This window comes from Nelusetta ayraudi, unplaced genomic scaffold (assembly GCF_046127955.1).
Source record: "Nelusetta ayraudi isolate G7.1 ecotype Tasmania unplaced genomic scaffold, CSIRO-AGI_Nayr_v1 ptg000011l, whole genome shotgun sequence".
Lineage (NCBI taxonomy): Eukaryota > Metazoa > Chordata > Actinopteri > Tetraodontiformes > Monacanthidae > Nelusetta > Nelusetta ayraudi.
In genome coordinates this window covers 12116271-12139526 of record NW_027466061.1, presented here as the reverse complement: position 1 = coordinate 12139526, position 23256 = coordinate 12116271, and the positions used below count along the sequence as shown (strand labels likewise).

The 23256-nt window shown below is 48.0% G+C and overlaps 1 protein-coding gene across 1 annotated transcript in view; it reads left to right on the top strand.

The window, feature by feature from the left end:
- Positions 1-8400: 8400 nt before the first annotated feature.
- kcnn1a (potassium intermediate/small conductance calcium-activated channel, subfamily N, member 1a) overlaps positions 8401-23256 on the top strand; it is a 43199-nt gene continuing 28343 nt past the window's right edge. The window contains exon 1 of the mRNA XM_076021032.1: positions 8401-9856. Coding sequence (XP_075877147.1) covers positions 8483-9856 — 1374 coding nt within the window. The 5' untranslated portion in view covers positions 8401-8482. The remainder of the gene's footprint in view (positions 9857-23256) is intronic.

Here is a 23256-nt window from a genome sequence, read left to right as displayed (position 1 = left end):
GCCTTTACAGGTGCACTCCTCCGAGCTCTCAATAATTAAACCCCCTCAGATTAAGCTCATGAGTGAATAATGCGGCCATCTGGAGGAAGTCCTCTGTGACGTCAGCCCGTGGCTGCAGTGTGGTGCAGGCAGCAGGTACACCTGGGTCTCCCCCCGCCGTGTGACCTGCAGGTGACTGGCAAAGCTGCCAGCGTCGCACCCGGAAAAGCCTCGACGCCAACACGGCAGCAGGAGCTAAAAATAGCCGGCTGGAGATGAATAATAAAGCCTCTCCCCATATGCTGAGCTCCCCTCCTTTTTCTTCTTCCTTTTTATTTTTTTTAACTCCTGCTCCTCCTCATGTCAGACTGTGTGCGTGCGCAATGAGCGCATTGCTTCATTTTAGCAAAATCTGAGGGTGTTTAAGCCGTCAGCGATGAAGCCTTAGTGGTATTGCAACGGCATTATTCACATTTATGTTTAGTTTGAGTTCAGCTATAATTGAGGAACAAACTGAGCCTAGAATTTGATTGTAAAAAGGGCTCTAATGTGGGCAGAAGCTTTGAGACTATTGTGCCATTTCATATTTTGGAGCCTGCACACCATCCAAACATCCAAACATCCACCCCTTTTCATTCCATCCTACAAATTCCCTTTTTAAATAATGTGCGTTTTGAATGAGGTATTATGGTAAAAATAACACATGTATATTTTTTTAAATTCAGTACCGTAGGAAGATGTGACGGCGCTCCTCCTCTTCCTGCTGGTTTGTCTGGTCACGATCGGAAGCCCCTCACAACGTGAATCTCTGTGCCAGTGCTGCAGCAGGAGTCGACACGGGTAACCCTCCTCCTCCTCCTTCTTCTCCTCCTCCTCCTGCTCACCATCATCTTCTCCTCCTCTATTGCTTCAAGCCTTCCCTGCCTCCCTCTCTCCTGCTGCTGCTCCTCCTCCTCCTCCTGCTCACCATCATCTTCTCCTCCTCTATTGCTTCACGCCTTCCCTGCCTCCCTCTCTCCTGCTGCTCCTCTTCCTCCTCCTCCTCCTCCTGCTCACCATCATCTTCTCCTCCTCTATTGCTTCACGCCTTCCCCGCCTCCCTCTCTCCTGCTGCTCCTCTTCCTCCTCCTCCTCCTCCTGCTCACCATCATCTTCTCCTCCTCTATTGCTTCACGCCTTCCCCGCCTCCCTCTCTCCTGCTGCTCCTCTTCCTCCTCCTCCTCCTCCTCCTCCTCCTCCTCCTCCTCCTCCTCCTCCTCGTGCTTCTCTTCCCTTCCTCTCATCCGCCCACGCAAGGCTCTCCACAACCGAGGAGCTAAAAATAGCTTTAGGAATCCCCGCATCAATTCAGAGGGAAGGGGAGAGGGAGGGGGAGGTGGGGTGGGGACGCCAGCACACACAAGGTCATAAACCCCTCCCCCGCACCTCCCCAATCCCACCCCACCCACCGCCACTTTCACTCCCATCGCAGCAAGGAGAACATTTAGATTTTTATAACGCCAGACTGAATTGTATCGACCCCGCTGTAAATCACATCAAACACACTCCTCGTCCAGAGTGAGTTTTTAAAAAAAAATAAAAAAAATATATATATTATTGCAATGTCAAAACAAAAAAAAATATTTATAAAATATTTCTCTTTTTTTTTAAAGGAGTGAGGAGGAGCGAGGAGGGCAGCCAGTTGCTGTGACAATAATCCGAGCATGTGCTTGCAGAAGCAGAGCGAGTATCTCCCCCTCCTCACACACACACACACACACACACACACACACACGCACGCACGCACGCACGCACGTACGGCGTCCTCACTACGAGCAGCGAGTGCAGACAGCGGGAGGCTGCGATGACTGAGAGTCCCCCTCTCGCAGCGGGAGACTATTGATCGCGGCGCTTGTCATTTATAATCATGGCTGATGTGTCTCGTGCAGGGCTGAGCGCCTGAACAACCTCCGCCAACATCACAGGTACGTCCTCTCTACTCCTCCTTGTCTTCCCTCTCTCGTTCTCCGTCCCTTTCCCCTCCGCTCTCTTAACCCTCCTTCCTCTTGTGTTTACACACCCGTATTGTTTTGAAAAAAAGCAAGAGAAACAATTCAGCGGTGACGCCGCAAGCGCCCGCTCTGATAACGCAAATAATCTCTGTTTGCTTTTTCTAAATCCTGGCAGTGCCAGTGCATGACTTCCTCTTCTTCTTCTTCTATTTAAAAAAAAAAAATAATATATATATATGTTATTTTGTCTTTTTTTTTTGCAGCGTCTATTTTCTAATCTGGCTTGGTAACACCCCGTGAGAGCAGAAACAGAGCATGTTCTATGAATAGAAACAGAGGGGATATCCCCCCTTTTGCTTCAGATCCAGCTGACGCACCATGCATATTGATGTGGTGTTTTTTTTTTTCTTCCAAAATGGAGATGTGTAGGGTGTTTTTTTTTCTTTTTTTTGACAAGACATTTTCAAGCCTGGCAGGGTGTTTTCTCGTCAGTGGTGTTTTCCTGAGCGTCTCAGCCTGCTGGTGGTGAACGCAGGGGGTCAGTTGGTCACCTCCTTTGTGTTGCGTTGCGTCTCTCTGATGATGAGACGCCGACGGAGCCTTTGAACCTTTGCATCGCTGATGAGCTCGCCCCTCTACGACTAACCCACCACCCTATTCTACAACCTGGGGGCGTGCTGAGCTGAGCTGAGCTTCTCTTGTCAAAAAGCGCTGGTTGCGTCCGCCCACACCCGGCATGCACGCACATGGGCTCACATGTGCACATCGATCCTGCAGACGTGCACCTCCAGCTGCATGTTTCCAACACGCTCTCCTCTCTGTGTCTCTGGCGGAATCCCTCTCACACACCCAAAACATGCGTCCAAAGAGAAAAATAAAATGCACTCGTTTGTCTCTTTGCCTTCTTTTACCCCTTTACTTCCTCTCATCAGCTGCACCATTTATTGCTGAGACATCACGGGCGTGAAGGGCTGATGGTCCCGTGATGGTGGACGCTGAGGCCGCAATGGGGGTAGAGATTATTTCTTTCATTCTTTCTTTTATTGGTGGCAGCCGACAGAGGACAGAAACCAGCAGACACTAATGGCGCAGATTTGAGGAGGCAGTGGGAGCGTGACGTACTGCGTCTTGAAGACGGTGAGCTAATGTCTCAGCCGCTTGAGGTAAACAAATGGAGAGAAGGTGGTGTGACAGCAAATGAAAAATCAAATCATCGTCGTCTTCTAAGAGTTTAGAGTGAGAGTTCTTTGTGCGATTTGGCCTGTTTTCTGAGTCTGTGCCCAAAAATCTGAGACCAAAAACATCTTTTACAGCAGATGTACTTATGTTGTGGGTTGTTGAGGAGAAACCACCAGTGCATCCTGGTTGTGTGAAGGTTTTTTGTGTGTTTTGCACTTAAGCCTCAGTCCAACAACTCTCGCACTGAATTTAATCTTTTTTTTTTTTTAAATCCAACATCATGACTAATATTTCAGCAAAGATATCTTGAAGCAAGGTTTAGCGTCAAGGCAACATGTCTGTTTACTCATCCCCCTTGCAAGCATGATTTATTATCTTTACATCTACACCTGCTGAATAGACATTACAGGGGTATGAAACAGCGTGACCCTGCAGGAGATCGCCGAGACAGAGAGCCCACAGGTCGATGCTGTGGAGGCGGTGGGGTTGCAAAATTTCTGGAGGCAGCAGCAAAGCTGCGAGGGTGCAGAGCCAGCACGGGTCTGACTGGTGAGCAGGGAGGCTCAAACAAGCCATCCTGCTCGGATGAAGAGAACATTTGGCACTGCTTGAGTCGTTTGCTTGGACCTGCACCGCAGGCTTCACATTTTTTTAATCTTGCAGTGCAGCCGGATCGCTGACACTTCACATCATAACTGACTAAAAACTTAAAGCCACTCTTCTTATTCAGGAGCTGCTTGGTTTTCTTTTGGTCATCAGAAAAGCAACCTCTGGTGCAGAAGGTCATGAGAAGAAGACGAAGGAGCCGATGTGGCTGTGTGCAGAAACAAAATTCTGATTAAGACATGAGATGTTTTTTATTCGGACAGTTTTGAAACAACTGGAAGGTAGTTTCTCATTTCAAAAGAAAAAAATGATGATGGATTATTGATAGAGCAGCTCACCTTTGCACCAGTATAGGGAGCCTCGTGCTGTTCCCGCCAGATAGAGGATAAATCTGATTGGCCTGTTTTGAATGTGACCGCTTTGTCCAATCCCTTTATTTATTTATTTATTTTTTGAAGAGCCGCCCCCATTTTAAGCTGGCATTTCTCCATCTTTGTCAAGTGTGAACTAAACCCCACAGGTTTGGGAAGCAAGGTGACTGACTGGCCTCTTGTTCTGAGAGGCACCAGAGAACTCTCTGCTCTCTGCTCCTCTAATCTGACAGCAGAGCCTCAGGATTACCAGCCGCGCTTTTCAAGTGCCCCCTCCATTCCCTCTGCGGGGGTCTGATCTCATCGGGGGCATTTCACCTGGAGAGCGCCGCCGCCGTCTCCCTCGGCCACTCTGTCACCTTGACTCTGCCGCTAATAGGAAACATTTCATCACCCTCCGCCAGGTCTGCTCGGCTCCCGCCCTTCATTTGCGGGACTTGAGCGCGGTGGCGCGTCAGACGCGTGTTTGACGGTGACTCTCTCCCGCTCTTGAATGATGGCGAAGCCGCTTAGTCAATTAAGTAGCCGGAGCAAATCTAACTGAAGATCTTGGCTGTCTGAGAATAATTCCACTGTTGGGGCGGCGGGGCCACGTCATCGTATCTCCCGGCTGTGCTGTCCGGAGCATGGCTGCGCTATCATCTCACTCTGGCTGCAATGGTGACACGCCAATGTGCTCAGTCACGACTCATCTCTGATCTTAGGGAGGACCGACTTGTTTTGTCATGTGCATTGTTTTTTTTTTTTTTTTTGTGTGTGTGAAGGTCGTCAGTTTGCCTGTGTGTGTGTGTGTGATTTGGCCCTTACTTCTCTTCACCGGTGATGAACTCTCTTTCCTTGAGACGTGACTCAAGTTTGTCACAGCTGCGTGAGACAACGGCCAAAAAGAAAAGATACAGTAAATTTGGCAGCGGTATTCAAGGTTGCTGCCTGGCAGGCACAGAGTCAGAGCAAAAGCAAACCCTACAGTTTTTAGTTCATGCTTTTAATGAACCGCTGCATTGAATGGCACACTTACAGAATGGTTGGATTTTCCATTACATATTTACAAAAACAAAGAATCAATATTTATGAAATAATGTCAATGAAACAAAAATAGCTAAACACTAGAAGTTTCCATTGCATGAGGCTATGTGACCAAAAAGATGTTGTTTTTTTTCTCTCTCTCATTTCAAGTCATTCCAAGAAGCATGGCACGAGATGTCCTAAATCTCAGCAGCTCAATTCCCTTTGCATAAACTGCACCCACTGTCATTATTGCTAATCTGGGTATGTGTGTTAATGGGAGCGAGGCTGGAAAGCCAGGTCCCGAATGGGAGCTGCCACATATGAAATGGTTAGACGACTCAGTTCCTGGGTGGTTGGTTGGTTTGTGCCTGATTTCGCAGAAGAACTGTGGAGCCAAAGCTTCAGAATGACCCCCTGAACTTTCTATGTTGCCTACATATCACCAGACTACAAATATGCAGGTTTTATTTTTTAAATAACTTGAAATACCACCTTTTAATAGAGCCCCCCAAAATATTTGCAATAATTTTCTTGCTTTAAATGAACATGCTCGCATTAGCCTGCTGTTCTATGTGCAGCAGTGATGGAGGCTCTGGATCTGCCAGAGTAATTACAAAAAAGCACTGACCACCTTATCTCCTCAGCGTGGATGATTTCATGTTAAGATAACAGTCTTAACTCTGGACTTGTGTGTAATTATTTTTGGTTCACTTCACGCTCTGGCTGGCACATTTTATATTTTCCTCCTGCTTTCAGCTCAACACTTCTGATCTTCTGACTACTGCACACAAGCTCTTTTTAGATGCCGCTCCCTCCCTGGCCAGTTACACACACACACACACACACACACACACACACACACACACAAAATACTTCCACCGCGCTGCTCTCCATGTCGCCCTGCTTGGATTTCTCTTACTCTGTAATTACAACCCTCTTATCTTTCTCCTGTAGTACGTGCTGCAGCCATCGGTGCCCTTCATGTTTTAGCCAAAACCGTTTTTAGAGTCGCATATCTTCCACTGCCGCCCCTCTTCCAGGAGCCAACCATGCAGAGACACTATATAGTTTGTGGCATGGCTGAAGCAGCCAAGTCGTCTGCACAGGCCACATCCAAGAGGCACTCAATTCTAGTGGCAGTTTTTGCTGGGAAGCAGCATTTTAATTCAAATATTGAGTGAAATAATGTTAAGGTTCTGAGTGTGTATGTGGAAGGGGTGAAAAAAACTGTGACAGCGTAAAAGATGTCTGACATTCACAGCCACTTGGTAATGAGCGTCTGTGTGTTTCCAAGAGTAGTAAAGTTTGATTTAATTATTCATGAGGAAGCAGCAGCATTGCTTCCCAAAGCAGCTGAAATGAAACTCCATCTCCCAGAGGATCTCGCATAGGTCACACCGACCAATTACTTAATGAAAATGATCGGGTTTCTAATGCGGCCCTGGCCTGCGGATCCACTCCAGATTTCTGCTGTGCCTCACCAAGCCCATAAAACAAAGTGCACATCGAGTTGGCGTCCAGTGGTTCAGCAAACCGCTGCAGTGTTCAGACCCATCAAAAGTCCGAATGGCTTTAAGCGAGGGATTATTACTTATTAAAAAATTGCAAATGTATGATGTAAAAGTTGGCCGCCTCTCTCTCTCTGGTCCCCTCCTGTCTCTTTGGCTCACTGCGGGTTTCTCTGTCCAGCACTCCAGTGATGTATTTGTGTTGATTACACTCCAACTTACCCAGAAGAACTTTGGCATAGAAACATGATTTAAAGTTAAATAAAAAAAATTGCTGATTTAGTCGCAATCATTGCTTTTTAGTGGAAATAACGTTTTTTTTTCTCCACTTGTTGCTATGACAAAAAGAATTGTGTTAAATTAACGTGAAAGTTCTCGTGCGCTGTGTTTCACAGGCGGCATCTTAGAGCCACAGCCCAGCGCGTTTACTAGAGCCCACATGTAATATGCTGCCATTATGCATTTGATGGGACAGGACAGTGGTGCAGAGGGGAGCACTGCCACCTCTCAGTGGATCCTGGGACCCGGAGCTTGCATGTTCTCCCTGAGTGTGTGGGTTCTCCAGGCACTCCTGATTCCTCCCACATGCTAAAGACATGCACATTTGAAAATTTTGCAAAATCTGACTTGTTGATTTGTATGAAATGCTGCTATTCTCTCAGTAAGTCCTAGCCCCTTTTTTTTTCTTTCTTTCCATTCAAACATTCTAATCCTGCCGAATGTCTACGTGTGTCCCTCTGGTGCTGGAAGTTTTCAAGCAAAATGTGGACTCTTGCAGTTGAAGGTAGTGCATCTGATGTTATTGTTTCAGTCTGGTTTTGGCTCAACAGAAACTGCACTGTGGGGAAGACTCAGAGGGGAGGACTGTGGAGTGGATTTAGTCTCCCATCTGTTGCCGGGAAGTCTCGCCTGGAAGAAGCGATTGCGCGGACATAAGTTGAAACAGAGACGACAACTGTTGAAGTGTAAATAAAGCTGACTGGAAGGAGAGCAAACTTTCTGTTTGCTGAATGGCGCCTAAATCTCTTGTCTGTATGTGTGACCTAACAGACACCAGCACAGACGCAATTTTCTTTTTCCAGCACCATGGACAGCACCATCTGCTTCTGGTCACATAAGGAGGAGAGACGGAGGGAGAGCTTCCATTCTCAGCATTTCTGCCTGGTAATACAAAACCAGGCATATTCTGCTAAATTATTTATACTAAATGCCGGACTGGAGGCTGGTGTTGCGCATCTATACAGTCGGTTTGACTCACGTCTGTGGGCCAACAAGTGGGAAGCGGTAACGCTACGCTAACACTTGTTCCTCTCTTGATTTGAGTCAACTTCATGGACGCGAGGTGAATGTGTTTGCGCTCGTGTATCAGCACAGATCTGGATGATGTCTGTCAGGCCCTGCTCGGCTCTGCTGTGCACGGTGACGTAGCGCCAAGAGAGAAAAAAAAAAGAAGTCATTTCTGGCAATGGGCTGCGTGTTTATGGCAACATTGACGCTGCAGATCTGTCGGCTGCACGCTGGATAAAAGGGACATCAGACATGTGATCCGAGGGATTTAAAACACCTTTTTGTACATCGCGATAATCCCGCCCGTGCATCACCCTCCCAGCCTCGAGAGGAGCGATCGATCCGCTGCAACCTGTGCGCATAGCAGCCAATGGACCGATATCCAGTCGAAGGCGGCGTTTTTGGCTGCACGGTGACGTTTTAAGGCAGGTCCTGGTCAGACCTAACCAATGATACAAGCCGGTCCTAGTCTGCTGGGACCGGTCGCGATGAGCGGGTGTCGGAGCTGTGCACGGCAAAGGAGCAAGCACAGTGAGTCGAGGAGATCAAGGGGATGCGGCATCGGTACGCGGGAGCTGTCCATCAGCACCAAGCAGCCCCCGACGCCCAGCCTGCGAACAGCAAGCCGAGCCGAGACGCGGCCGCCGCCGCCGCCGCCGCCGCCAACACCTCCTCCACCTCCACCTCCGCCGCCGCCGCCGTCTTCAGCCTGCCGCCCCCGCCTTCTTCCTCCTCCTCGCACCGAGACCGCACTTTGGCCAGCGCCGCGCACCGCCAGAGCCTCCAGGAGCTGCCGTGCGTGAGCCAGCCGTGCCGGAGATCCGTCCGCAACGGCGATCCTCCGCCTCTGGCGGGCTACGACACTACCCAGCGACCTTCACACCGAGGCGGCGGCGAACCCGGCGGCGCCGGACTGCCGGCGCACCTGCAGCAGGATCCCTGGGCCCCGGCGGCCGTCCCCCCGCAGCAGCAGCTGCTGCTGCAGGCGCTGCTGCCGCCGCCGCCGCAGTCGGAGAAGCAGCAGCCCCTTTTTCCGAGCTGCCACTGCAGTTTTTCCGAGCAGGAGGCGAGCTTCGCTCCGAAGCAGCAGCGCCCTCCTGTCGATCCTCTCCCGCCGCAGCCCTCCCCTCCTTTCCCGCCGCCTATACCGCCGCCACCAGCGTCCTCCTCCTCCTCCCTGCTGTTTTCCCGGGCGTCTAAATCGGGGAATCGGCTCCGGGGGAGTGCAGATAATTACCAGCAGCCGAGCATCGTGGAACGCTGCAGGGGAGGAGGAGGAGCAGGAGGGCACCGAGACCACAGGCAGCAGTTGTTGCAGCAGCAGCAGTTGTTGCAGCAGCAGCAGCAGCAGCAGCAGCAGCAGCAGCACAGTCATTTGAGACCCCAACACAGGGACCCCTCCCCTGAAGGAATCCGTGCAAACTCGCAGAAAGGCTGCTCTTTAAATGCATGTGAGTCGACGGAGGCTCGCCGGAGAGGATTCGAGTGTCAGACTCAGGAGCTGCTGCTGCAGCAGCAACAGATCCCACAATTGCGAGCGCAGCAACAGCTCCTGGTGGGGAGCAGCCTGCCCATCAACTACTGCGCCAGCGGCTCGGAGGAGCTATGTAGGGCTCACCAGGCTCCTCTGCTGCAACAACAAGAGCAGCAGCAGCAGCAGCAGCAGCCAGGCGCACCGGGGCTCCGTCCCCAGCGTCCGCAGCACTGTGAGCAGGACAAGTCTGGGAGGTTCTCAGCCGAGCGGGCGCAGCCTCACAGCCGCGACTCGCGCCTCACCTCCCCGGTAACACAGCGGGCGTACGCGGGCAACTCATCGGCGACTGGCAGCAACAGCAGCAAAGACAGCCCCAACTACGGCTCCAGCTATCACCTGTGGCCGGAGAGCCCGCATAAAGGAGAGGAGCGGATCCGCATCGACCTCCATAAGGTAGAGTCCCTCTGCCCCCCCCACCCCCTCCCCCCCAACTACCCCTCTCACCGTCCACGTCTCCTGCAGGCAAAATAAACTGGCGTGGAAGGTTTTTTTTTTTTTTCACTCTATGACCGCGCCTGTTACGTGTGTGTGTGTGTGTGTGTGTGTGTGTGTGTGTGTGTGTGTGTGTGTGTGTTTTCCCCAACACAGAATACTGAACATGTATGTGTTGTGCACACGCCAGCCAGCCAGCCAGCTACGGGTGTGCACGCGTGCCTTAGAGACTAGAGGAGCCGTTCGAATCGTCATTTCATGTCAACGATGGTTAAATCACAAGGAAACTGTGGTGCGCGGCGTCTTTTTCTCTTTTTTTCCCTCCGTCGTTCGGCTCTGCAAACTCGCGCTAGGGGGTGCACGCGCGCAACGCGGGTGCACCATCACGAGCACACACACACCTGTTCCATGTTGCGGTGATGTTTTTTGTTTTTTGGGTTGTTGTTTTTTTTGTTGTTTTCTTGGGGTCGCCTCGTCGCTAATAGGGCTTAGAGATGCAGACTGACCAAAGGTGCTGCGATTGTTCCAAGCTGGAGGTTCCTAATAAGGAGGAACCTTTTTTTTCTTTTCTTTGTAGACAGCGCCAGCACGGTGGCTGCTGTCATGTCAGGGCCTGCAGCCGGCAGTGCGAACAGCTTTTGGCTGGTTGGCCTCATAAAGCACCAAGTTTGCGTCACTGTGCGGTCTGTGTACAGCTGAAATGTACACATTCGCCAAATGGGGGAGTAAAAATGAGACCAGACTGGAGGAGTTCAATACGTATTGAGAAGGCAGGGGTCCAGCAGGTGTGTTTTAAGCAGAGATGTGGATAGAGTGGCACTATGTACCATTTTCTATTTCAAAATATATTTTGGCTTCTTTTTTTTTTTTTTATCAGTACAACCGACCTTCGGACCACATGCTGTCCGCAGGTTTGCTCTTGAGAAGTCAAGCAGGTGCCTGGCAGGCAACCAGAGTTGTATCACCCTGGCAGTGCTGTGTTAGTGGCAGGGGAGCCGTTCTCACACTGACTAGTCTGTGAATCATTTTAAGGCGGAAAAACGACCCCACGTTGCCTTAACAACAGCAAAAGGGAAAAGAGACAGATTCCATTCAACAGTTAAGGTTTTTCAATATTGAAGATTTGTGTTTGCGCTCTTTAATATTCCCATCTGTGAATGAAGGAGCCGGAAGTGATTCAGTGCAGATATCATCCTCGTCAGGACTCACAAGAAATATCAGATTGTCGTCACTGTTAACGCCTCAGAAGAACGGGAGAGATGTTTCCACCATCGCTAATCTGGTTTATGTAGCTAATCTATTTTTTTTTGAACATCTAGTCCCACAGATGAGGCAGCATTGTTTCACCCCCCCCCCCCCCCCTCCAATAAACATTTGGCCAGGTTGTGATGAATATCTACACAATGTGGCAGGAAAGAGAGACCAGGGAGGGAAACAGTGTTACAGAGGCAGCAATCCGGGGCTCCTGTTTGAAATGCTGCAGCTGTTTTTAGGGGCCGAGCTGGCACCACCAACAAAAGGTGGTACTTTGGGACAACCTTGACATGACTTTCCTGAACTTGGCTGGATTTTGGAGCATCAGCAGAACTCTGGAATAATCTAACGACTGACAGGGAAGAGAGTTCTGTTATCAACTATTTTGTTCAGAGGGAAGTAAAGGTCTTGGTTCTTGTGTTTTTCTGCAGCCCCTCAGGTGCTTGCGCAAATTTTTGAGGCCACCACTAAAGCAACAATCGATCAAAAAAGAAGAATAAGAAAAAAAGACATTCTATTTGATATTGCGGTATCCCCTTATTGCACTTCGCGATTCACACAATAGATCTAATACGGACATTAGATTGACTCAAGTGTTAAACGTAGTTTCTGCTTGAAGCTATATATATACATACATATTTATTTATTTATGACAGCACAATTATTTCATAATCAGTTGAAGCCTACGGTAAAGAAGCTGTCCATTAAAACCGCTTTTTGTCCCTCAGCCACCAGTTTGCCGCAGGTGGAGGCGCTCATCTATCCAGATAGCTGCGGGATGGAGGTTACATCTCGTTGATTAGCCCTTCGGCGTGGCCGCCTGAAATCCCTTAAACAAAACCAGCCGTGACAGATCCAGCCCGATAGCGTGTATACGGTTTCAGCATCCCGCCGCACGCCGCTGTAATCCAATAGGCAGCCCTCCGCACCGATGGCAGCTAGTACGATATTGTGTCCCCGCCTCAATAACATCGCCGTCTGAAAGGGCGCCGTGCTGCTTCCATTGTGAGCGGCTGTGTAAGTACTCCAGCGGCTGTCACTTACTGCTGCGCTGATCTCTCCTGCAGGGGCGCCAAAGCAAACTTTGTTTTTTTTTTTTTAGCTTCTTTTTTTGAGCATGTTTGGGAGAAATGCGGTAATCAGCGGGTCAGATTCGGTAAAAACCCAAGTTGCGGGAGGTTTTTCCCCCAAAAAGCTAAAAACATGGCAACAATTCTGAAATATAAAATAAAAGTTTTAGGTTTTATTCACACCACGTTTATCTACCTGTTCGGACAGTTTGGTGGGTTTGAGGGATGGTGCGTCCCGAAAAAAAAACCCCCGTGATTACCACGTTAATTTATTACGTTTAGGCCATAGAGTAGCTTATTGTGTGATTAAACGTCTAAATAAATATAATGAACTGGCTTTCCTAATAAGAACTGGCCACTTGTGCGTCATCCCGCAGTGTCTGATTTCAGTGGCTTGAATTCACTCTCAGGTGTGAGAGTCGGCCGATAATTTTTAGCCGGCAGGCAGTTTTTGTTTTGTTTGGTGCTGCCGGCATCTTTTTTGCAGCGTCGGACTCAAAACCACATCTAAAGACTAGTGAGAAGAATAAGCAGTGAAGAGTTGATGATGGCGCTACGTCTCTCTATTCCAGCTATGCAGCCCGTTAAGCTTTTTAATCCGGCCCGCTGAACTAGTAGAAATTATATTACTAGTGAGTGAGTAATAAAATAGCTGTATTTCATCCATTTTTTCAGTGTTTTAACAGTCATTCCAACCAAGAGCTAAATACAGTGGGCCCTCACAGACAGATTCTAATGCCTTTGTTTATTTTCTTCTTCTATTGTTTTCTACATACCCCATGATATATTTTTTCCTCCTATGAGGTGCGTCACCAAACACTCCATCCATCTGCTGCTGCTCCGGCCCCCTCTGTCACATTTTAGAACCTATTGTGGCCCTTCAGTCAAAAAGTTTGCCCACCCCAGGTCTAGTCTGTCCGTGTCTGCAGGGTGCACCAAGTGTGTGTGTATGTGTGCGTGCGTGTGTGTGCGTGTGGCAGGTGGCGGCCCCTCGCTGCAGAACATAAGGTTATATGTGTCGCAGCCAGATGAATAGTTTGGGGAGACGAGAGAGCCATCAGTCTGCCGTCCTTTGTGCTGGTCTTGCCAAACGGTGTTAAGAGACACGCATAATCGCCCTGTATGATGTTTGAAAGGTCAACACGCTCTATATCAAAGTGGCACTTGCAACCAACTTAGTGTCTCTCTGACGCCGTCTGGATAATTGAGTGGGCCGCTTTTTAGTGGCCCTCGTCTGCTCGTCGCGCTGCTCTGCAAAGGAAGAAAAGTGAATGTCGGAACATGGAGACGTGGAATTTTGATTTCCCCACTCACTCTCTCTCTCACTCTCTCACTCTCTCTCTCTCTCTCTCTCTCTCTCTCTCTCTCTCTCGATCGAACTAAAATCATATCCTTGTCTCAATGTGGGGTTTCTCTGACATGTTTCATCAGTTGGTTGTGCTGCCGCTTCTCGTCTTGCTAAATAAGGGAAAGGCTGAGTTAGAAGTGGCCTCCTGGTGCTTTGGGACAGAAGTTTGTCTTGTTTTGTTTCGGAGCACCCAATAATTGGTAGGACAGAAATTATCCACTAATTTTACCTCTGGAAGTAAGCAACCCTTATATAAAAAAAGTGTATGCTGTGGCACGCTGCAGGTTCTTACAATGAGTAAAAAATGATCAATAAAAGTTAAAATTAAAAAGATTTTGACGAGTCAAATGTAACACAAGTGGCTGTTCCTCCCTGAATACAGCTGGAAATGTTGAAATTTTGTGCCTTTTTTCTGTTTACCGCCATCCATGTGAGTTGTTGGAACCCTTAGTTAATGGGAACTTGGAGCTAATTTTCGGTATTACCTGTGGGTTTTGTGCCTGCATTTAAAATTCCAGCAACTTTTGGGGGGAAAAAAATACTTTTGCATTCCATCCTTTTACTTCTATAAAAACCAAAAGTGGTTTCCTCACAAGTTAAAATCATGGTCTGTCCGAGTCATTTCAGAATGAAATCAAGGAAAGCAGTTGGAAGAGTGCTTTGGCTTTCCGACTTTCCAACTTTGATCCCCTGTGTTTGGAACATGCATTTTTTTCCCATTTACAACCAGCAGACACTCGTGCATTGTACTAGCACCTTTCCAGCGGCCTAAATTAAGAAACACACGTTGGTCTAAATGGGCTCCTGGCGCTCCTTAAAAACAGTCGGTCTCATCAGCGCAGCCTCGGCCCCTCGCAGCGGCAGCCAGCTAGCGGCGGCCGCTGCTCGGAGCCGAGAACAATTGATGTCGACAGATTGGCTTACAGTGTTTTGATTTAGTATGGGGCTTATGCCAGAAGAAACATTATGTTGATTCGAACTTTCTCTATCAGTCATCTGCCTGCTGTTGTTCCAGGGGCCGCCGTTTGTTTCCCTCCCATTAGGCCCTCGGTGGCTGTTTACACGGCCTCCCGTGCGCCAGTCCGACAGGGCGGCCAACACCTTTAAAGCAAACACACAGAGCGCACGCGCGCACACACAGAGCGCACACGCGCACACACACACACACACACACACACACACACACACACACACACACACACACACACACACACACAAGAAGAATGAAAATGTCACACGAGGGGCAGTTCCTAGTTTACATCCTCTATCCTCTTTGCATGACGGAGGAGCTCGGTGGCTGCAGATCAGTGATAACCTTTGGCTAAGGAGCAGCAGGCAGGCATGAGGAGCAGCAGGCAGGCATGAGGAGCAGGAGCCTCTTAGATTTGGCCGCAGCTGGTGACGCACCGGCAGTAAGTATGAACATGAAGCTCTCTTAATAATTGATCGCTGTTTTCTTCTCCCACCTCCTATTTTTTTTTTTTTTTTTTTTTTTTTTTGCTGTGTTAAAGTGCTGCGCTGCTCTGAAATAGATTTGTGTTTCCATGTGTGTTGCTATGGAGAGATCAGCCTGCTGCTGCTGCTGCGTCGTCACAGTAGTAGCATCTCGTCTCTGGCTGCTTGTTGATGTTGGTCAAGGAATCCTCCTGCTCCTTCAGCAAGACACTGTCCTTCTTTTTTCCCCCCTTCTTTTCTTTTTTCTTTAAGAATCCTTTCCATTCAAGCGGTGAGCCGCTTAGCACATTGCCGACCGACTGACGCAGGATGTGTGGAAGGTGCCGCGAGGCGGGGTGGGATGGGAGGGCTGGTGGGGGGGTTTGGCGGTGCTCCCCTCCGCTTGATAAGGTCCATTCGCCCGTGCGTTTCATCCGGGCGAGTCTGCACAAAGAGCGGCGCTATCGAATTACTTGCAGTCCAGTTGAGCACAAAGAGAAACAGGCTTCTAATGGCGAGGGTTTCCTCCCCGAAAGTCCAGCTCGCAGCGTCGGCAGATGTTCTCGCCTCGCTGCAACCTCTGCTGGAACCCCCCCACCGCCCCACCGCCACCCTTCACGCCTTACCCTCCTTTTTTTTCCTCTAACACACACTGTAACGTGCCCCCTCCACACCCACACACACACACACCCACACACACACACACACACACACACACACACACACACACACACCACCATCTCCGTGGCTCTCTGCTTAATAAATGGCCACAGTTCATTTATATGGTAATTCATGAGATACCGGCCAAGGGATGCCAGGCATATAATGTATCAGCACAATACATATGCTTTATGGCTAATTAGGTTATTGATCCGGGTGGTGGGGTGGGTGTGTGCTGCATTAGAGCGTGATGGCGACACAAAGGCCCAGCGCGTGCCAACGTGTAGTAATACAGCTGTAAGCAGATATTTGAAAAGTCATTACAAGCTGTCCCAGACTCGGACATACGCTGAGGTGCAGGTGCGTCGGCTGCTTCCTGCCACCGCCTCCGCCGCCGAGGCCACTGAGGCCACTCCCACGTGTGTTGAATTAGCGACGTGTGAGCGTGTGTGTGTGTGTGTGTTTGTGTGTTCGTGACCTCGACGTGCCGCTGCAACGCTGCTTCCTGTTTTTTTTTCTTCCTTTTTAATTGTTTCTCGAACACAACATCGGGTGGGAGTGCAGCAGCAAGGTGTGAGAATTTTTTTTTCTATATTTTTTTTTTCTCTTTGTCTCTCTCGCACATAATGGAGTGGCACTCCGCTCGCTGGCCTTGCTTGGCAACTGAAAACAAGTGTGTGATGTTCAGCCTGTGTCGCCGTTTGATTCCAAACACATTGGCCTCGTCTCTTCCATCTCCTCCCGGCCAATCCGGTCTATCATCATTATTATTTTTTCCTCCGTCCTCCCTCCTCTCCTCTCTCCGTCTCACCTTCAGGCGACAGAGTTTGATCCCAGTGAGTCGACGTACCACTTCACTTCCCTGACAGTGCACGATGCACGAGCCTTGTGGCCCGCGAGGCTCAATCACGGGCTCCTCCGGCCACTGATAAATATTCAGCCAGGAACACAAAGCCTAGCTGATCCTCTTCCAGTTAGAGCCTCCCTGCCCCTCAGCTGTTTGTGTAAGGTCTGCACACAGTTACCCCCCCCACCCCTCACCCCAACCCCCAACCCCCTGGCTCTCTCCTTACCTTATGCAAACAAAGTGATGTTTCTTCAGGGATTCTGGTTTTAACCCGTCCCATCAGTCGTGCGCCGTGTTTGCCTAATACGCAGAAATTACGTTGGTGATTCTCTCCCCTTCCCCCTCCTTTCGTTACCTCAAATTACCCAACGGGGGGAAGTATAAGGCGACCGTCACTGTGTGTGCAGTGCGTGTCACTGTGTGCGTGTGCTGCAGTTGAGTGCAGGCAGTCTGAGCTGCAGAGGAGCCTCTGTCGTCATGGGAGTGCGTGCACGTTGTGTGTTCATATGGGTTTTTTGTTGTTGTTGTTGTTTGGATGTGTATGTGTTTGTGAGGCTTTGGGGCAACACGCAGGACGGGTGAAACGCAGCCTGATGCTGGACCAGGAGTGACCAACCTATTTGGACCTGAGAGCTACTTCATGCGTCCTGAGTCATATGAAGGGCTACCAGTTTGCTGCACTCTACTGTAATAACAAACCCTCTCAGTTATATATTATTATTAATGATATTGATCTATGTGAAGACACTGACCACGTTAATGAGTTCTCAACAATTATTAACAACGACTTAAAAAGGTGGGATACAATTTAATTTCAGAAGCCGCTCAATGAGTGGTGCTATTTTTCGATCAGGTCTGCAGGCTACACAACATGGTGCCCGCAAGCACCGCGATGATGACCCCTGTGCTAGACAGAAGAAAAGTGGAGACACAACACCAGAGCCAAGCTGCTTGTGATGCTAACAGAGACGGATGATGATGGTGCCTTTGTATCGTAGATAAAAGTTGTGGTCCAGAAATCCGTGACACACACAGTTTTTGACGGAAGAGTGCGAGGGGAGCTTCAGGGTTCCACCACCGTGCGGACGCCGCCAGCGTCTCGACTTGGAGATGCTGAAGGTCACGTTGAACCTGGTACGCAGGCAACAGCCTGCTTTTTGTTAGGACTTCCACAATCAGGAATCTGTGTCCACAAAGAGGGAGGATGCAGTGTGTGTGTGTGTGTGTTGTGCATTGATTTTATAACTTTTTCACTGAGGTGTTTTTGCTCTTGCCGCCGTGTCGACCGGGGGGCAAAAAGTGGCGTCTGGTTTCGCTGCATGCTTTTCTTTGACTCGGCCTCTATTATCCCGCCGTCCCCAGTTAACCCATTAATGGCCAAACCCCCACCGCCGGCGCACTCTTCCTTTTGTCGCCGCAGTATTCTCTTTAACCCTTTCACCCTCTCCATCTTCCCCTGGCCTTTCGCTTCTCAGAGTCCATCTTCAATCAGCCATCTTTCTCATCCCTCCACCCCTCCCCCATCCGTCCTTTTACTTCTACCCCTTCTTCTTGTTCTTTATCCCTGTCAGACTGATAAAAAGAATAAAAAAATAAAAAGAACCAATTTACGCTAAAGGGCCCGAGGGGCATCGGGGAAGACTGCAACGCTTTATTTTCAAACCAAGAGGGAGCGGGAGGAGTGGGGTAAAAAAAACCCTCCGAGATGAAGGCCTTTTCACAACCCCCGAGAACTTTTATCGTGAGACAAGCTGATCGACTGTAAGGGCCTGGTAACGAGCACCTAGCTGATAAAAAGGCTACATGCTGAGTGCAGTGAAGCAGAGTACAGTAGCCTCGTGTCTTTGTGTTGCGTCTCTGCCTGTGAGTGAAACAAATGTGCCGCTTTTCCCAACCAGAGAGACGGGGAAGAAAAAAACAAAACCAGCCAGATAAGGATTATTCAATTAGCTGGAGTCTGGAAGAGCACAGCCACCAGTCAGCTGACATATTGTAATGGAGGAGCACTGAAATCGGATCGCCTCTAATTCATCTTGAGGCGTTTACCCTCATTTCCCCATTGGAATATCAAATACACGACGCGAAAGCTTCCAGAGGAAGTGGATTTGCTTCCACATTGGCTTTCCACAAAGTGTCAAAATAACTGTTTTCTTTTCTTTGTTTTTTTTTTTTTTTTTTTTGGGGGGGGGGGGTGAAACACGTGAGGATTCAGAGGGAAGCGTGGCCGGTGCTGTTCTCTGGCATTTGAATTGAGACGTCCTCTCACGTGGACGCTAAACAGAACAAATGGGAACATCTCCCATAATTCTTTGCGTCCTCTCGCTTCTTTGTGTTCTCCCTTCATAAATCTGCTTGCGTGATGTTTCCAGGCAACTCTCCAGTCAATCTTTACTGAGTTTGCTGCGCCATCGATCTGTCCTGCCATATAGGTTGTCCCAGCTTCTCTCGACACAGCTATTGATGGTTTTGCCTCGGGGAGAAAAAGGGAAGAAAGAAGCCGCCTTGGCCTGAATTCAACGGAGGGCTCTTTTGTGATGATGATGAAGAGGATGAAGAAGACCTCGGGATGACCCTGCAAGGAAGACAACAGTAGCCGTGTTGTTGCTGTGACAGTGCCTCAGTCAGCCTGTGTTTGGGTCGCCAAATTGCAAAGAGGAAGGAAAAGTGAGAAATGCTCACCAGCATCTGTATCAGGGCCCTCTTGATGCCTGATACAGACCTAATAAAGTGGATGGTGAGTGAGTTTGTATATCTATAGACAGTCTTGTGCATTCAGAGGTGTTATTTTGGACTACTGGTTTGGAACCAGTGGTTATATGAGTCCTTGTTGTCTCCAACCAGTCTTCCCACTCTGACCCCTGACATCATCGAGGCATTTTCTTCTATACAACTGAGAACTCCACATGACTATTTTCTCATTTCTTATTATTTTTTTACACCACGTACAGAAAAATCTCCTCCCTTCCACGTTCCGATGCTCATTTTGAACTTCAGCAAGTGGTCCTCACTACGCCTGCGAGCCTGAATGCTCCAAGCTGTTGCCATGCCATTGGCTCACTTGCTATTTGTTGCCGTTAACGAGCAAATGAAGATTGTACCTATTCAAGTGGCCGATGAACGTGAACGCCGTCTGTGGTTCTATTGTGGAACCGTCTTCCTAAAGAGCTGAGGAGCTTTCAGCCCTCTGGTGTATTGCAGCGTTCCTTTATTGGTTGCTTTACTAAGCGGGAATGAAATATTACTGATTACAAGTGGCTGTTTGGGTCATAAATTACACAACACTGTAATGTTACATAATGTTAAAGCATACATCATATAGCCCTGTCTCTCCATTTACTGCTGGAGCGCTCAGAATCATAAATATGAGAGCTATTAAATGTCGGATATCACTTATTACGTTGTGTTTGCGAAGGCAGCGATTAGCCGCAACATTAAAGCTGCTGATCACAAGTTCAGCGCAGTGCTCTGCCAGGGGATCCACAAGGTCGTGATGCTCATGTGGAAGTTCTCAGTATCACTTTGACAAATTCCTGAGCAGTTTGATGTGGTTTCTGGTGTTGAGGCGCCAGTGTATTTGAGATGTTGTCTCATTTGAATCCAGGAGTCAGAGTTTCTCGGCAGAAGTGGTCACTATGTAATTTGTTAATATTAGCACTACTCCATGCACAAGATATCAAGTTGAGAGGCAATTAAAGCAAAACAAAACCAAAAAAAGTCGAACAAAGGGAAAATAATTAACAATTAACATGGTAAGAAAGCAGATCTGACCATGTTCATTTTCTGATGTCCTGCTTGGTTGTGAAGTCAGAGTAAAAGACCCAGGCAGATCTGTGGAGGAAGTTAAAGTTGGCGAATAATTGTTGTACCTCACTAATTTGTAATTTGCTTTCTAAGAAAACAATTGCAGACCAAATACAGGAAAAAGGTTGTAAGTGTGAGCGATGGAGTGGTGTAATCTGGCCAGGAAGCCATGAAGAAGTGTGTATTGTTGTAAAGTCTGCATTGTACAACTCTTTTAACAAAGGAGGTCCAACACGAGGACCACAGCTTTACTTTGACCTTCTCAGGCTAAATAACTGACGTCAACATCATTCACAAAGGACCTGTTACACAATTTGTATTTCTGAATTTGTATAGTTAAGTAACTTAATGCAGAAAAAGTAGTGCAATCTCTGATCAGTAGCTTAGTGTTGTTATTGAAACAAGAGAGTAGAAACTTGTTGTGGACTCAAGAGATTATAAGGAAAACCCTGAATGTACAATTGATTATGGCCACCTCACTTTTCAACAGCTAACAGCCTGTTTATTAGCCTTTTTATCATTGAGCTGATTTTATTAAAAAAGTGATAATGACAGTGTTGTACCAAGCTATCACTTGGCGTGCCATTGCAAATATGAATTTACAATTATCCTTTTCCAATAGTGTTATGCAGCTATTTATTTAAATATTTACTTTCACAAGGTAATTATTTGTCCACTCAAATATTTAACATTTGTAAATTTACAAGTGGCTTGTCCAACCTGCCAGTTTAATCTCTTGTGTTTACCTTGTTAAGTCCTACAAACTCCTGACTGGTTAGTTCAGTAACGCATGGCCAAACCTCTAATAAGAGAAGCTGTTGCCGTGTAGCTGCTGTTCATGAAAAACAGTGAATGGATTCTCAGCAGTCAAGTTGTCCATCACAAAATGCCAACTTCAGTTGGAATAAATGCAATTTGTTTTTTTTTCCAAAACAGTTCGGCCGGATTGTAAAGTTCTCATTCATCACTTCTTCAACCCACTTGAAGGTGCAGAGAGTCCATTTGGAAAAGTTAAATATTTCATACACCACCCAAGCTGAACAAAGTTTCCACAAACTCATGCCCATGACTGCGTACATTTAGACAAAAGCTCCTTGTTCAGTTGGACTATGAGGAGGGCTGGATCTGCCTCTTTGTGAGTGTGTTAACGCCACAAATCTATAATCAATCAAACAATCGGGCCTAATGGGAGTCTTTGGGCAGATGGCGCAATACCGCTGATTAGCTTAAATAGAGAGGCTGCTTTCAATAGTTTATTGGTGCAGCCATGAAATGTTCAGCTCAGTGTACGCCGCTAAAGGCCGGCTGGGGATTTATGGGGTCATTTACGCATCAACGTCAATGTTTATGCGGTGCCATCTTCAGGTGAAGTGGCATTTATGACTTCCCAGAATATCTTGAGTGTGAGTGATTGATGTGGGCACCCTCAGTTTCTCTAAGCGAATCGCAGTGCTCTTTATCAACAGTAATAATGCATTACTGCAGCCATAATGCAAACAGAAGTTGAAGGAAATGATGCAGGCGAGGCTGGATCACCTGGGTATGAAGTGGTGGCTTCTTACCTAAAATGGAATGAAACTCATTGATGTAACCACACGGCAGGTAAAAAATGTTTTTATTTCATATGCACAGAACCAGAAGTGGTGCAGCTTAAAAGCTGCCTCAATGTAAAAATAAAGTGTAATAGAACAAAATGAACAAAAAGCAAAAAGCCTTTCCCCAAAAGTTTGACATGCGAGAATTTTAATCCTGCACATATAATGAGGTGGTTTAACATGGAAGATGTAGTTAAACACAAATGCTGGATTTTCAGTTTACGTCCATGAACTCACCTGCAGTACATCCTCAGCCTCTAGTTGACCTGATGTTTTCCTCTTGGTCTACAGAGCATTACAAGGTCTGTAAAAGTTCAAGATATTGAGATGCTCCCCAGGTTGGTGATTGATGTCAGCTGCCCTGTCACTGAACAGCCGGATGTGCCCAGGATCGCACTGTCGCACACGGTTGGGTGCCGCGTCTAAGGCTTCTTAACCGTTTAACCGCGTCAGTCCATCCATAATGGCCCCCAATCTACACACCATCTCTCTAACAACGCCCTCTTTTAATTTGCTGGAAATTGAAATTGTCCCTAATGAGGCAACTGGCATCCCGGTGGAAAATTATCCCCAACCGTAGCACACACACCCGCGTGCACACACACACACACACACACACACACACACACACACACACACACACACACACACACACACACCATCAGTTCAAACCCCTTAATCTCCACAGGACCTAATTTATAAGGCACGCACTCAGACGAGCGCTTGTGGGGGGTAACCTCGTTGGGTTCTAATTATAACGCTGCTGCGTCTCAGCTGAACACAGTGGCTTTATTACAACTAGACGGCTTCCCTTTTGTCGCGCGTATACCTGCGGCCCAGGTTTCCTCCCATTGCTGGCTGTTGTCTCTGCTGTCTTAGAGTTATGTTGGACAATGGACAATGGGCACCCCTACATTTTTTTTTTTCAGTGGCACTTTTATTTTTGTCAGTTATAATAATGGCTTTGTCAACTAGCAATAGGAGCCGCAGTAGTAGTAGAGAGTAGACTTAGTTTGGTCATTCCGGAGATACTGCTATGGCTTCAGGGGGGTCCTGATGCCACTCAACGTACTGATGGCCTGCAGAGTGCAGCTAATGGGGCTAAGTGATAGAAAAGTCACAAAAAGTTCATGTCTACGATTGTATACAATTCATAGGAAAATGTGGCATTCATATTCACGTTTCGTAGTTTGCATGTTCTACCACTTTCCACCAACAGTGAGCTAAAGTGCGTCTGATCACCAACGTGATAGCCAAAGTGAGTGAATGGGGTGAGTTGCCTTAGCATGAAACCTGGAAATAGAGTCATATATCTTACGTATACATAAATAGTTATATCGACGCCTCTCAAT